The 14,673-nt window shown below is 48.4% G+C and overlaps 1 protein-coding gene across 5 annotated transcripts in view; it reads right to left on the bottom strand.

Moving 5' to 3' along the window:
- ASAP2 (ArfGAP with SH3 domain, ankyrin repeat and PH domain 2) overlaps positions 1–14,673 on the bottom strand; it is a 155,734-nt gene that overhangs the window by 61,658 nt on the left and 79,403 nt on the right. For all 5 annotated transcript variants that reach the window (XM_018055681.1, XM_018055685.1, XM_018055682.1 and 2 more), the window contains exons 4-6: positions 8,755–8,829; positions 6,846–6,895; positions 3,057–3,186 (exon numbers count right to left, since the gene is read on the bottom strand). In XM_018055681.1, the coding sequence (XP_017911170.1) occupies positions 3,057–3,186; positions 6,846–6,895; positions 8,755–8,829 (255 nt within the window). The remainder of the gene's footprint in view (positions 1–3,056; positions 3,187–6,845; positions 6,896–8,754; positions 8,830–14,673) is intronic.

Genomic DNA, 14,673 nt, shown 5'->3' on the forward strand with positions numbered 1-14,673 from the left:
AATAAGCAAAATCTGTAGTGACTTTTAATTTCTTTTATGCATATACACATATATACACGGGGTTCCCAGGTGGTTCTAGTGGTTAAGAACCCGCCTCCCAATGCAGGAGACGTAAGAGACACAGCTTCAATCCCTGGGTCAGGAAGATCCCCTGGAGGAGGGCATGGCAATCCACTCCAGAATCCTTGCCTGGAGAATCCCCATGGACAGAGGAACCTGGCGGGCTACAGTCCGTAGGGTTGCAAAAAGTCGGACACAACTGAGCGACTAAGCATGTGTGCATGCACACGTATACATACACACACATATATACTGACCAATGTTTTAAAGCACATATTTTTATAATCATAAGAAAAGCAAGAGCAGATCTCTCATACATTCTCTATTCATCTGTATTACCGATCTGGCATACTGAATATCTTTATAAAATTCGTTTTGAAGAAAAAAATCCCACAGGTTTAGAATAAACACCTGAAAGTCACTTTTCTACATTAGATTCGAGGCAAACACCTGAACAACGTTGAGCATTTACAAAGCTCAAGGGCTTCGGTTTGAGGAAGCAGTTGAATGATTTTAAAGCCACAGTAACTCCAGCAGTCTTCACTCTGAGGGGGCGGGTTCTTGGGGACTGCTTTTCAGACACACTCTCTTTCCAGCCCAGGTCTGGCTGGTCAGCGTCTGCAGCTTCATCAGATGCGTCCTGCTCTGCAAACTCCAACCTCACAGCCTGCTGGCCCACCTCCACTTTTGTGTCTGCACACAGCGCCGGGCCCTGCCCCAGCCAGCTCTGCAGAGCGGGGACCCTGTGATGCTCAGCACAGACTGGGGACCCGCCCAAAAGACAACTCATGTGTGTGACTTAGTGGTGTCGGGTAGATAGCGCCTTTCCAATAAAATAACCCATCTGGCAGTCCTCACAGCCCATTCACCCAGACAAGGACAAGCCCCAGTGCTGGGTGCACACCGGGTGCATGCTGCAGAAAGCACACCCTCACCAGGAGGAAATGCCAGTTAACACCCAGGCTGGGTCTCTCGTCCCTAAATGTACTTGAGTAAGCAGTCCTGCAGAGTTCAGGTCGACAGCTTTCCTCCTCACCAGCCAAAGAGGGAGCACAACCTGAACTCACACACACGCCGCTCCAAATCCACTCTCCGTGAAACACGGCTACTTCATTTTATCCCACTTCAATAAAAGCAACGCCCTGTGTCTGCATGACATGCAGCGGTTTTGCTTCCTCATCCCTGTCTCCTATCGTCCGGGCTGATTTCTCCAGCACTGTGCGAAATGGGCTAGGCAGGTGTTAGTCTAAGTGATGCCTGCTGTAATACAACAGCATGTGGATAAAATCATCCACTCTCCTATCTACAGGAACACTTTGAGCTCAGTTACACCTTTCTAAATATTCACGTAATGAAAAACAAAGCAGCAAAGGAGAGACAGAGGAACAAAAAAGACCTAAAACATTAAAAAAAAAAAAAAGTAAAAGACTTTTTTGATGTTACTATCGCAACCACATACACAGTAACATCAAGTGTGAATGATTAAAGAATCCCATCAAAAGGCAGAGATTGTCAGACTGGATTAAAAAAAAATGACCCAAATATAGGTTGCCCGCAGGAAACACACTTCAGAGCCAAAGATATGCGTAAGTTGAAAGTAAAAAGCTGGAAAAAGAAATCCCATGCAGACAGAAACCAAAAGAGAGTCAGTGTGGCTGTACTAGTATCAGACAAACGTCTCTCGTCGCAGGGACGGATTCTCCTCCGTGGACCGCTTGGTGTGCTCTGGGAATAGAAAGTCATTTAAATACACTCCTAAGATACACATATGGAAAGGCTAGGTGCTTGCTGTAATTAACAAACATCCTAAAATCACAAAGTGCCTTTTGATGAGCTTTGCTGTGGATGGCTTACAGGGAATGGAGAACTGGCTGAACCGAGTCTTGGTGCCTGTCACAAACATCACCCCTGCACAGGCACACTCAAAACGTATGTCTGCACTGCTGTGGGGGAACACAAACGCCACCAAGCACGGATACTCCACTGCCACCACCTGGAGGCATGAGCCCTTGAGCGAGGGGGGAACTGTTTTCAGGAGCTGTTTCGACCAACAGACCCCCAACCAAGGCATGAAAAAAAGGCTGAAAGCAAAGGCTTGCATGGCTGGTCTTGGGGCCTTTCCATCCCTGAGCCTCCAGCAAAGAAAAGTTCTGAGTGTCAGTCCTGCCGTTTTCCCTTCCTGGAGGTGAGGACTCAGGCTGCAGGAAGAGTGGGACAGAGGACTTCAGGCCTTGGGAGCGTCCCTACCCAGAGCAGGTGGAGCCCAGGGTGGGGGTGAGGGGCAGACACTTGCAGAGGCAGGGGCTTCTGGAAACAGACCCTCACGCTCACATAGGGAACCATGGCTGTGGGGGGAGGGGATCTCACCGCCCTGGTACCTCCTTAAAAGCACCTAAGGGGGTATTCTGGCTTCCCTGATGGCTCAGATGGTAAAGCATGTGCCTGCAATGCAGGAAACCCAGGTTCGATCCCTGGGTCGGGAGGATCCCCTAGAGAAGGAAACAGCAACTCACTACAGTACTCTTGAGTGGAAAATTCCATGGATGGAGGGGCCTGGTAGGCTACAATCCTTGGGGTCACAAAGAGTTGGACACGACTAAGTGACTTCACTTTAAGGGGGTATTCTAGCTGACTTAAAGCAGAGAAGTATTTCCAGGAGGATCTGCATGAGGCAGAAAGAACCTTCTTGCAAGTTCTGTTGTTTAGTAGCTAAGTCACATCTGACTCTTGCCATCCCATGGACTGTAGCCCACCAGGCTCCTCTGTCCACGGGATTTCCCAGGCAAGGATATTGGAGTGGGTTGCCATTTCCTCCTCCATCTTTCAAATGAGTCTTTCCCTACCTTTAATAAATGTTGATGTCAGATTAATCTAATCCCACACTCCAGGAGCCTAAGGCTCCCTGAGGGACAGAAAGTGGCCAACAGCATCCACAGCACCTCAGCACTGGCCCCGAGGCCTCTGGGGGGCCCTGCCCGCCCACCTCGCACGCCCACCTCGCACATCTGCAGCTGGAAGTAGCGCCGCTCCTTCTCCATCTCCTCCGCGATCTCAGCCCCGCTGATTTCCGTGCGGATCATCCCGTGGAGCTTGGCGTGTTCCTTCTTCTCCTTTTCTATCTTGGTTCTAACACGTGGAAAAGCAAGAGAATCAGTCAAGACACCTCTAGACTTGGAGTCCCCTCTGTGATCCTGATGCCCACCCTGGACACAAATGCTCCCCGAGATGCCTCAGCCCAGGACGGACTTGAACTCACTGGGAAGAAAAGATGTGAATTGTCCCCCCAAATGTCCATCTTGGCCCTTTCTGTTGAGTACTGAACTCAGCAAATGCTTCCAAAGCAACTCCACTAGGACAGTGCTCAAGGTCACAGAGGACTTCTCTGCTGGCTCAGATGGTAAAGAGTCTGCCTGCCATGCAGGAGACCTGGGTTCAATCCCTGGGTTGGGAAGATGCCCTGAAGAAGGAAACTGACAACCCACTCCAGTATTTCTGTCTCGAGAATTCCATGGAGAAAGGAGCCTGGGGTGGGGGAGCTATAGTCCATGGGGTTGCGAAGAGTTGGATACAACTGAGCTCTAACACTTTCACAGTCACAGAAGGAAACAGACGGCCTTTCCCGTTTTTAAGCTTTATTCCCCTCTGTCTTTATCTCCTGCTCGACTATGCTCCTGAGTCCAGCATGTGGTAAAAGGTACCAGCGGACTCCTCTCTGGAGTGTGTCCTGAGACGGGGGACCAGGGTAACTACAAGTCACATTAGTTGGGAAGGGCTTGAAATACTAATTAGACTTTTATTCGGGAGAAAAAGGAAACTAAACAAAAGCCACAGAAAGCACTCAGAAGTGTCAAGGCTACCACCAAGAGAAGGGCAGAGATTCTTTGGACAGCACCCAAGGCAGACACCAACACTACACAAGCCGTGGTCCTCAGAAAGTGTTCAGCATGAAATGGGTTCCTCTGGGTCCAGAGTCCCCATTGGACCCAGAGCGGGTATTTAAGAAGAGGTAAGAAACAGAGCTTCTAATTCTTGATTTTTATTTGAAGCACAGCACTAGGCGCACAGTAGACAGTCACCGACTTGAATGGGTGAGTAGCAGGTGACCACCTGGTAGAGATGTTGCTGCAGGATGACTCATGCCCCAGGAGGGAGTGTGACTGGAGGCCCCTGAGGTCACAGGACAATTACACAGCCCCGAGGCGCCCCTGACGCCACCGCTACTGCAAAGGGCCTGACATCCAGTCCAGACGTCGGTCACTCTCAAAATGGTCAGGTATGGAACTGCAGGCCAGGAATTTTAAAGATGTCTTAAAGCCGTTTGTTACACATCACAGGGCCTCTCAGGATAATCTAGTCTCACACGTAAGTGGACAGAGTGAATTTTAAAATTTATCCCAGGATTGTTGTTGTTATTTTTCAGTTGCTAAGTCTTTACGACCCCATGGACTGCAGCACACCAGGCTTCCCTGTCCTCCACCATCTCCTGGAGTTTGCTCAAACTCATGATGATGTCAATGAGGTCATCCAACCTTCTTGTCTTCTGTCATCCCCTTCTCCTCCTGCCCTCAGTCCTTCCCAGCATCAAGGTCTTTTCAATGAGTCGGCTCTTTCCATCAGGTGGCCAAAGGATTGGAGCGTCAACGTCAGTCCTTCCAGTGAATATTCAGGGTTGGTTTCATTTAGGATTGACTGGTTTGATCTCCTTGGAGTCCAAGGGACTCTCAAGAGCCTTCTCCAACACCACAATTACTCTGAGTTTTAAAGGGTGGTGCTCATTTGTCCTCCAATTCTGGGATTTTGTGAGCCCTCAACATATCTATGTGTGTCTTGAGTTTATAGAATTTGATCTCATTCTTCTTTCAAACCTTTCGCTTTCAGAACCAGAAGACTCTCTCCAGCAATCCTCCTCAGAGACCCCCTCCCGTCCCGGGTTCAGAAATGCACAGAAGCATTTTCTCTAAGGGCTGGGAGTCTGGCAGCGACAGCAGCTGAATGGAAGTGGGCAAACCCACGTCCTGCCCTTGGCTCAATTGTCCCTTGCGACTGACCAGAGCAAATACCGAGGCCTGGTATCCCGTCTATAAAGTAGGAATTTGGATCACCTTCTTATTTACTGAACTGAATTGGAGCATGGATGCAGGACGCTAACAGGCCAAGCATAGTGAGTTTGGAGCCTCTGTGGGTTGAGGCAACCTTCAAAGCATTCTGGTTTAATAATCTGTGTTAATATGTGAATGTGCGCCGTTAGAAAAACTCCAGAATCTGGAGTACAGGAACTTTAGATTTCTAGGACAGGATGACACCAAGGATCTGGTATTGCTTGGTGTGAGCTTTGTGATCCTCCACCTCTGAACAGATGCCTGTGGCTGGTAAAAACAAACAAACCCAATTACCTACCTGTAGCTACATCTGATTGCCAGGAGAAATACCAACAACCTCAGATAGACAGATGATACCACCTTTATAGCTGAAAGTGAAGAGGCACTAAGGAGTCTCTTTATGAGGATGAAAAAGGAGAGTGAAAAAGCTGGCCTGAAATTCAACATTCAAGAAACCAAGATCATGGCATCCAGTCCTATCACTTCATGGAATAGAAGGGGAAAGGGTGGAAGCAGTGACAGATTTTATTTTCTTAGACTCCAAAATCACTGTGAACAGTGACTGCAAGTCATGATATTACATGACATTTGCTCCTTGGAAGGAAAACTATGACTAACCTAGATGGCATATTAAAAAGCAGAGACATCATTTTGCTGACAAAGGTCCGTACAGTCAAAGCTATGGTTCTTCTGGTAGTCATGTATGGATGTGAGAGTTGGACCATAAGGAACGCTGAGCACCGAAGAATCGATGCTTTCAAACTGTAGGGCTGGAGAAAACTCTTGAGAATCCCCTGGACTGCAAGGAGATCAAACCGGTCAGTCCTAAAGGAAATCAACCCTGAATGTTCACTGGAAAGACTGATGCTGAAGCTCCAACACTTTGGCCACCTGTTTGGAAAAGACTGACTCATTGGAAAAGACCCTGATGTTGGGAAAGATTAAATTGGCAAAAGGAGAATGGAGCAGCAGAGGATGAGATGACTAGATGGCATCACCAACTCAATGGATGTGAATCTGAGCAAATTCCAGGAGACAGTGAACGACTGGGGAGGCTGGCGTGCTGCAGTCCACGGGGTCACCAAGAGTCGGACCGGACTTAGCGACTGGCCAACAACAGCGACGTCTGAGAAGGCTTTCTTCTGAACACTTCCCACTTTCCCAGATGGCTTCAAATAACTTTCTATTTCCACTGAGAAAAGTCTATTACCCAATGCACAGCCATTACAAAGCAAGCATGAGGCATTAAAACATATTTTCTGCTTCTCAGGTATTTATAATAACCGAAACCATTATCCCCACCGTCGCTCACCCAGTTCTAGCTAGCTCGATCCTCTCCACTCCAAGAATCGAGAAACTGTGATCAGAAATGTTACAACAGCTGCCTAAACCAGCAGCAGTCAACCAGCAGCAGTCAATTAACATTCCTGAAAACAACAGGCAGGCAGTCATAGGACAGAAGAGGAGGGACAAGAGAAGCCTGTCTGAAGAGGTTAACATCAGGAAGGCAGACAGCCAGCACAGAAGGAAATATCTAGAATCACAGCAGAACAGGGCAACACAGTTCTGGGTAAATTCTTTCCTGGATTAAGGTTCATTCAGACAATACCTTTAAGCAATAAAAGCGCGATCTTAAATTAAAGGCTCAAGTTACCCACGCTTATTTTTTAAAACGAAAACACTCACATTTTTGTTTCATAGTCCTTCCAAGCTTTATCAAAAGGCTTCTTCAAATCCTGTAAACAGAGAGGCATAAATTAAACTGGACTAATCATGAACTTCTGGGCAAGATAAATGTAACGTCTCCCAAGACTAGCCCTGAAAGGAGTATTAATTTCTGTGATAAATGACATATGTGATCCCATGAAAAATAAAAAGCCTAAGCTCTAAGTACAGGCTTTTTAATTAGACTAGTGGTGGCATTTCTTTTCTAAGAAATTTTTATTATAGAATATACAAAAGGCACACAGAAAGAAGAGAATTGTATAATGTGCCAGTTACAATGAGTTATCAAGTCAGCACGTCCTGTTTCACCTAGACCCTGCCCTCTGCCCTAGAATCATTCTGAAATTAAACCCAGATAGACATAACATTTAATCTGCAAGTATTTATCCCTCTGAAATAAAAGGACTCTGACTTTTTTTTTTTTCAATTAATACAGGAATCTCAACACACCCTGACGTGGGCCCCAAAACAAGAACATAAAAGCCATTGACTGTCTCCTGTGACCTGATGGTTTAGGCGTTCAGTTGTGTTGGACTCTTTGTGACCCCATGGACTGTGTAGCCCGCCAGGCTCCTCCGTCCATGGGATTCTCCAGGCAAGAATACTGGAGTGAGTCGCCATTTCCTTCTCCAGAGGGATCTTCCCGACCCAGGAATCGAACCCGGGTCTCCTGCATTGCAGGCAGATTCTCTACCATGTGAGCTACGAGGGGATCGATTCTGATTCACATTCTCCGATGAAATCTGACTTAACAATGTACTGAGCCGCCAGAAATTCCATCAAGTTGTTCCCACCTTCGTATGCTCCCTTTAACAGGGCTCTTTTGGAAGAGAAAACCCTTTTGTTGCGGGGATTTCTAATTCTGGCTCTTCTCCGGCCTTCTGACAAGGCCCAAGCTCCACAGCCTGGCACCTAGAGCCTGCAGAAAGGGGGCCAGTCCACCCCATCAGCTTCACCTCCACTCCCACCGGCTCAGGCCACGGGGCAGGACTGCGTCTGGCTGCTGCAGGCAGGCCGGACTTGCAGGCCCCGGGGCATGACCTGCCCTGTGCGCTCCACCCTCCCATTTTACTGCCTACCTCCCCTGCCATGTTCTTCAGGGCCCCAGGGAACGATGAGTAACGTTCCTCAGTGTCTTCACTCCTAACGGCTCACCCAGCCAGACTCCCCCGCCCCGACAGCTCTCCGTGCATGGTTTGCCTCTGCAGAGACCCCGGGTCAGCCACGTTGGCCTTGCGGAGGCTGCTGGGGATCAGAGAACTCGGCCTCCTAAGGACTGGGGCACGGTTGTCTCCCTTTTGTCTCACACACCTGTCTGTGCCAGAGATATGCACGAGTAACTTTCTGCTCAGCACCTGGCCCCACACTGCACTCGAGCCCTACACACACGTGCTCAGGACACAGATCACGGCTCGAGGGTTTATGGGAGGCTGGTGAGGCCTCAATGATGGGCGCCCTTTGCAGGATAGAAAAATGAAGGTGGCTCAGGCCTTGCTGGTGCTGATCTCCCAGTGGGGAGACCACGTCCCTGCAAGGGACCTGTACAGGGGCCAGTCAGGGCCAGACTAGCTGGAAAACCAGACTGCACACAGGCTTCCCTGATCCACCAGCCGAGCCCATTGTTGTTCATAATTTCCTGTTTTTTTCCCTCCCACATCTCAAGCACCAGCGGGACGACTGAGAAAGCCATGGGTCACCACCGTTAGGGCTGAATGGTGGTGCCAAGGTGGCCAGTCAAGGGAGCCTGAGGTGGCACGGAGTTGTCCCGCCAGTTCAGGAAGGCCCGAGGGGTATCTGCCCGGACGGGCCAGCGAGACCGTGATGCTGTCCTTAGACCACCACCCCCCAGACAGGACTCCGCAGGTCGTACCCCTTTCACTCCTTTCAGGTCCCCCTTCAGCAAACTGTCCAGAGGGAAGGAGATTATGTTGTTCATGTTCTGAATCTAAAAGACAAAAAAAAAAAAAACCATAAAAATATTCTCATTCCATTTCCTTTTTAATCTAAAGCAAGGACAGTAAGGAGGTTAAGAGAACACGTGGTAATAAACTTTCCCTAAAACCCCATCATTCTTAACATTCTCTGTAACGATGTCATCTTATGAATGAAAACCTAACAGTGAAAAGTCTATATCTGTTTATATTTCACAAAATATTAACCTATTACTGGGCTATGAAGTCTGTGGAAAGATAACCATTACAATGATGGAAAAAAAGAGTCAATGACAGAAGCACTTTAAAGATCCAGGAACGGGAGCCCAACACTTCCTCCTCTCACAGCTCCATCCATGCCCTGGGGCTGTGGCTCTGGTCAGTTCTGGGGGTCCACAGTCCCCCCCAGTCTCCACAGCATGGCCCCCAACAAAGGAAACTAAAAGAGAACATGTGTGAGAGAGTGAGAGTGAACAAGCACTGAGGGGGTGGGGGGTGTCTGGAGAAAGCAGGTGTAAGTGAGAAAAGGAGGGACAAGTGGTCTCGAGGTCCCCTGTTCTTCCCCCTGAAGCAAGAAGGCAAGAGATGGTGGCTTAGCAAGTTGTCACTATGGATTAAATCGAGGAGAACCAAAGCCTCCTGACACACTCGTCGCCTGACCCTGCCGGTCACTCAGCTGTGAGCCAATTTGAAGACACCAAGCTTCAGTGAGCAAGAAAGCTCAAGGCGCAGAGTCCCTGGGTTCTCAACCCGATGACAGTCCCTCCCCAGGGAAAAGAAAGCTGAGGTTCTCCGTCCTCACCCTCCCTCGCACACACTCCCCAAGTCAGCACAGCTGCCATGCGGTCCACTGTGGCGGGTGCCTGTGTCACTTCAGAGACCTGCTCTGAAATTACGGGACCGTCAACGGAGAGAGGAGCCTTGTGTAAGGCCCTTCCTTCTTACAACCTGACAAAGGAAACTTTCACTTTTAGTAGAATTACCCTGGGCTGGAAGGCCAACTACCGTCACAACTTTTACAGCTACGTGGGATATGATTTCCATGCACTATGCAGCATATAAACTTTCAAAACGGAGGAAGAAATTTACCTGAAAACTACTACTAGCAAGGTGTGTAACCATGCCTGCACCAGCCACCTCCCCTGCCAGATAAATGGTCAAGTCATGACTGTCATCTCCGAAATGCCTTCTGGGGTAACTTTTGTCTGAGGCTGCACGGCTCAACTCGGCACGCACCAGCAGAGGCACAACGCCCTCAGCAATGACTTGCCAGGATCAGCCTGGAGAGTTCGGATTTAAATACTGAAAACCTGAGTCTAAAGTGAGGCCATACAGGTGACTCACCCTGACCGAGTGCGCCTGGATTTCCCAACGCGTGTCCCATGTCTCCACCCACCAGCTCGGCACTCAGCCTGCCTCCTGGGGCTCCAGCCTCTCCAGCTGCTACCCATCCACACGCTCCCTCTGCCTTCTCACCTCCCTGACCCTTTTCTGGACTTGAGGCATCACTTCCCCTGCCCGCCCCAACCCCTTCCTTGCAGCTGTCTGGTTTCTCTCATGAGTCCATTGTAAAATCCAAACCTATTTCTGCATCTCGACCCTCATAGTCCAACCTTATTTGCCACGTTTCATTCCCATGTCCAGCTGAACAGACATCTTTCTCGTTTCATGCTCCCTGGAGTCTAAGTTCATGGATGACGTGCTCCATCCTGAGCTCACAATCTTCCCTGTGCCCTTGATGCCCAAAACCTGCCCGTCCATGAGGATGACTCAGTTGCCATCGTTTTCATTAACATCCCAACTGCTCAGCAGGAAGCAATGCCCACCCCCACACCGATCCTCCAATATATTCTCTAAAAAAAAAATTATTATTTTTGGCTATGTCAGGATTTAGTTGTGGCACTTGGGCTTAGTTGCCCTGTGGCATGTGGGATCTTAGTTCCCAGAGCAGGGACTGAATCACTGTCCCCTGCATTGGAAGGCAGATTCTTGACCACTGGACCACTGAGGAAGTACCCAGGATTTTCATTTTTTAAAATATCTTAAGGGATTTAACAGGTTCCACCCTGCATTCGTCTTATCAAGCTCACACATGCCACAAATGCTAAGGGACGGCTTCAACCTTTTCTGTTCTCCATAGCACTCATCTACTTCTGCTTCACTGACTACACTAAAGTCTTTGACTTTAGCGTAGGAAACACAAATTGTGGACAATTCTTAAAGAGATGGGAATACCAAACCACCTTACCTGCCGCCTGAGAAACCTGTACGCAGGTCAAGGACACAGAAAAATGGACTGGTTCAAAATTGGGAAAGGAGTATGTCAAGGCTGTATATTGTAGCCCTGCTTATTTAACTTATATGCAGAGTACATCAAGCAAAAGGCCAAGCTGGTTGAAGCACAAGCTGGAATTAAGATTGCTGGGAGAAATATCAATAACCTCCGATATGCAGATGACACCACCCTTACAGCAGAAAGCAAAGAGGAACTAAAGAGCCTCTTGACAAAGATGAAAGAGGTGGGTGAAAAAGCTGGCTTAAAACTCAACATTCAAAAAGCTAAGATCCTGGCATCCAGTCTCATCACTTCATGGCAAACAGATGGGTAAATAATGAAAACAGTGACAGACTTAATTTTCTTGGGCTCCAAAATCACTGCAGATGGTGACTGCAGCCATGAAATTAAAAGATGCTTGCTCTTTGGAAGAAAAGCTATGACAAACCTAGACAGCATATTAAAAAGCAGAGTCATCACTTTGCCAACCAAGGTCCATCTAGTCAAAGCTATGGTTTTCCCAGTAGTCATATATGGATGTGAGAGTTGGACCATAAAGAAGGATGAACACTGAAGAACTGATGCTTTTGAACTGTGGTGTTGGAGAAGAGTTTTGAGAGTCCCTTGGACTGCAAGGAGATCCAACCAGTCAATCCTAAAGGAAATCAACACTAAATATTCATTGGAAGGACTGATACTGAAGCTCCAATACTTTGGCCAGCTGATGTGAAGAGCCAACAGACTCATTGGAAAAGGCCCTGATGCTGGGAAAGACTGAAGGCAGGAGGAGACAACAGAGGATAAGATGGTTGGATGGCATCACTGCCTCAATGGACATGAGTTTGAGCAAGCTCTGGGAGATGAAGGACATGGAAGCCTGGCGTGCTACAGTCCATGGGGTGACAAAGAGTCGGACTCGACTGAGTGACTGAACTGAACAACAATAAGAGACAGAATCTAGAGATACATTAATAGCTTTAAACATCACATTATGAATGTGGGAATTCATTAACTCATTCACCATGTATTTATCGAGCACCTATTTTACAGACAGCAGAAAGCTGGCTACAAATGAACAAATCAATGTTTGCCATCTCAGAGGAAGAATATATTGTTGTTTAGTCATTAAGCCGTGTCCAACTCTTTGCGAACCCATGGACTGCAGCACGCCAGGCTTGCCTGTCCATCATCAACTCCCGGAGCCTACTCAAACTCACGTCCATCAAGTCAGTGATGCCATCCAACCATCTCATCCTCTGCTGCTCTCTTCCTCCTGCCTTCAATCTTTCCCAGCATCAGGATCTTTTCCAATGACTCAGCTCCTCAAATCAGGTACCCAAAGGACTGGAGTTTCAGCTTTAGCATCAGTCCTCCCAATGAACATTCAGGGTTGATTTCCTTTAGGGTTGACTGGCTTGATCTCCTTGCAGTCCAAGGGACTCTCAAGAGTCTTCACAAATATGTAGACACCAAGAATTAAACGAAAGTGTAAGACACACAACATGCAACATGTTGGACTCTGTACAGATACCAGTGGTTCTGAGCAGTCAGGTGGGCTGACTTGGGCTTGGAAAAAATGTGACTGTTCCAGTTCCTAAGCCTTGACTCTGCCCCTTCGCCCACTGGACTGCAGAGTCCTGGCTGGAGTCAGACAGGTCTGTTTAGTCCTGAGTGCTGCCTGGACGAGGCCAGTGTAAGACTGGGGGCAGCAGGAATGGCCTGGGGAGGGGGCGTCAGAGCAGCTCAGGGCAGGAGGCTGAGCTAAAGACACCAGAACAAACAGATACACGGTGTGTTGGGGGAAAAAAAGAATAAGGTGCTTGCTGATTAAAACTTGTGTTTCTAGGAAGAACTCTGGTGTGTTTCTACGAGAGGTGCATTATGTGTGAGTGCATGCATGAATGAGAGAAAAACAAGGTTCTGCACAGAGGGGAAGAAGAACAGCACCCAGAATTTGTTTACATGTCTATTTTAAGACTGTTATCAGGAATTCCCTGGCAGTCCAGTAGTTAGGACTCTGCACTCTCACTGCAGAGGGCCTGGGTTCAACCCCTGGTCAGGGAACTAAAATCTCACAAGCTGTGTGGTGTGGCCAAAAAAAGAAAAAAAAAGACTTTATTATTATTTATTATTTTTTTAATTGAAATAAGAAGTCAGGTGAGGACAGGTATTAGGTGAGAAGAGGTAAACTAGGCTTCAGCACCCGAGAATTAAACATTAGAGTAAAAAACCTAAGAATGTGCAAACACAGGGCCAGCTTTCACGCTGGGCACTTGGGACAAGGTGGGTGTGACACGCAACAGCCATCACAGCCGTGATGACAGTGATGAAGGAGGCACACGGGGCCCTCAGGGAGCAATGGGAGATGGAGCAGGTGAGAGGGCTTGGGAGACAAAGACGCATTAGACAGAAGCTCAGTCCTCATGACTCACCGTTTAGTAAGGAAGATGAAGCATGTATGTGCCACACGGAACCCTTATGAGCCATAAATAGAACACCATGGAATTGCTCAGAAGAGAGAATTGCTTTCAGTTTCAACATCAGGGAAATCTTTTGCTGACGGGAGATTACATGGGACAGACCTTCAAAGACAGGGAGGACTCTGCTGCGGGAGTAGGTGGAGGGCATCCCGGCAAAGGACGGAGCAAAAGGGAAAGCACCTTGGCCAGGTGGGCGGAGGGGGCAGCGGAAGGTAAAAGCTAGAAAGAGCAGTCCGGAGAGGATCCCACCAAGGGGGTTCCGGCCCTCCTTCCAGCCACTTCTCTTTCTGGGGTTACTCAAATGATCTAAATTGAAGCTATTACTTCTCTAATTAGAACATAATTAGCGAAATTACTACAAAAGAGATGGAAAGTAGATCAGTAGTTGCCTGGAGCTGGGGGTGAAATGGGGATTAACTATGAGGGGATGGGAAGGACCTTACGGTGGGGGGGGAGGGAGAGGAAATGTCCCCAGATTGATTCGAGGTGGCGGCTGCACTCTTGGTAAAGCTACTAGAAATCTCTGACTTGTAGAAATGGAATGGGTGAATTTTATGATATACAATACAGTTCATAAAGCTGCTTTTCCTTTTTTAAAGAAGAAACTGTTATGAACATATGCAGAACTGCCACTAGCAAAGCACCCCACCCGCACTCCCGGCTCTAGCCTCTGCCTGCCCTTTGCATCTGCTGCTGCTGCTAAGTTGCTTCAGTCGTGTCCGACTCTGTGCAACCCCATAGACGGTAGCCCACCAGCCTCCCCCGTCCCTGGGATTCTCCAGGCAAGAACACTGGAGTGGGTTGCCATTTCCTTCTCCAAAGCATGAAAGTGAAAAGTGAAAGTGAAGTTGCTCAGTCGTGTCCGACCCTCACCGACCCCATGGACTGCAGCCTATCAGGCTCTTCCATCCATGGGATTTTCCAGGCAAGAGTACTGGAATGGGGTGCTATTGCCTTCTCTGGCCCTTTGCGTCTACCTGCTCTCATACGCAACCTGAACAACACACAGTGACTCAGCATGAGTGTCCAGGAAATGACTGGTCCTAGTCTCCGCCTGAGCCCTGAACCGTGTGCGGAGCCCAGGTGTCCTGTCTGGGCCCGGC

The sequence above is a fragment of the Capra hircus genome, chromosome 11 (assembly GCF_001704415.2).
Source record: "Capra hircus breed San Clemente chromosome 11, ASM170441v1, whole genome shotgun sequence".
Taxonomy (NCBI): domain Eukaryota; kingdom Metazoa; phylum Chordata; class Mammalia; order Artiodactyla; family Bovidae; genus Capra; species Capra hircus.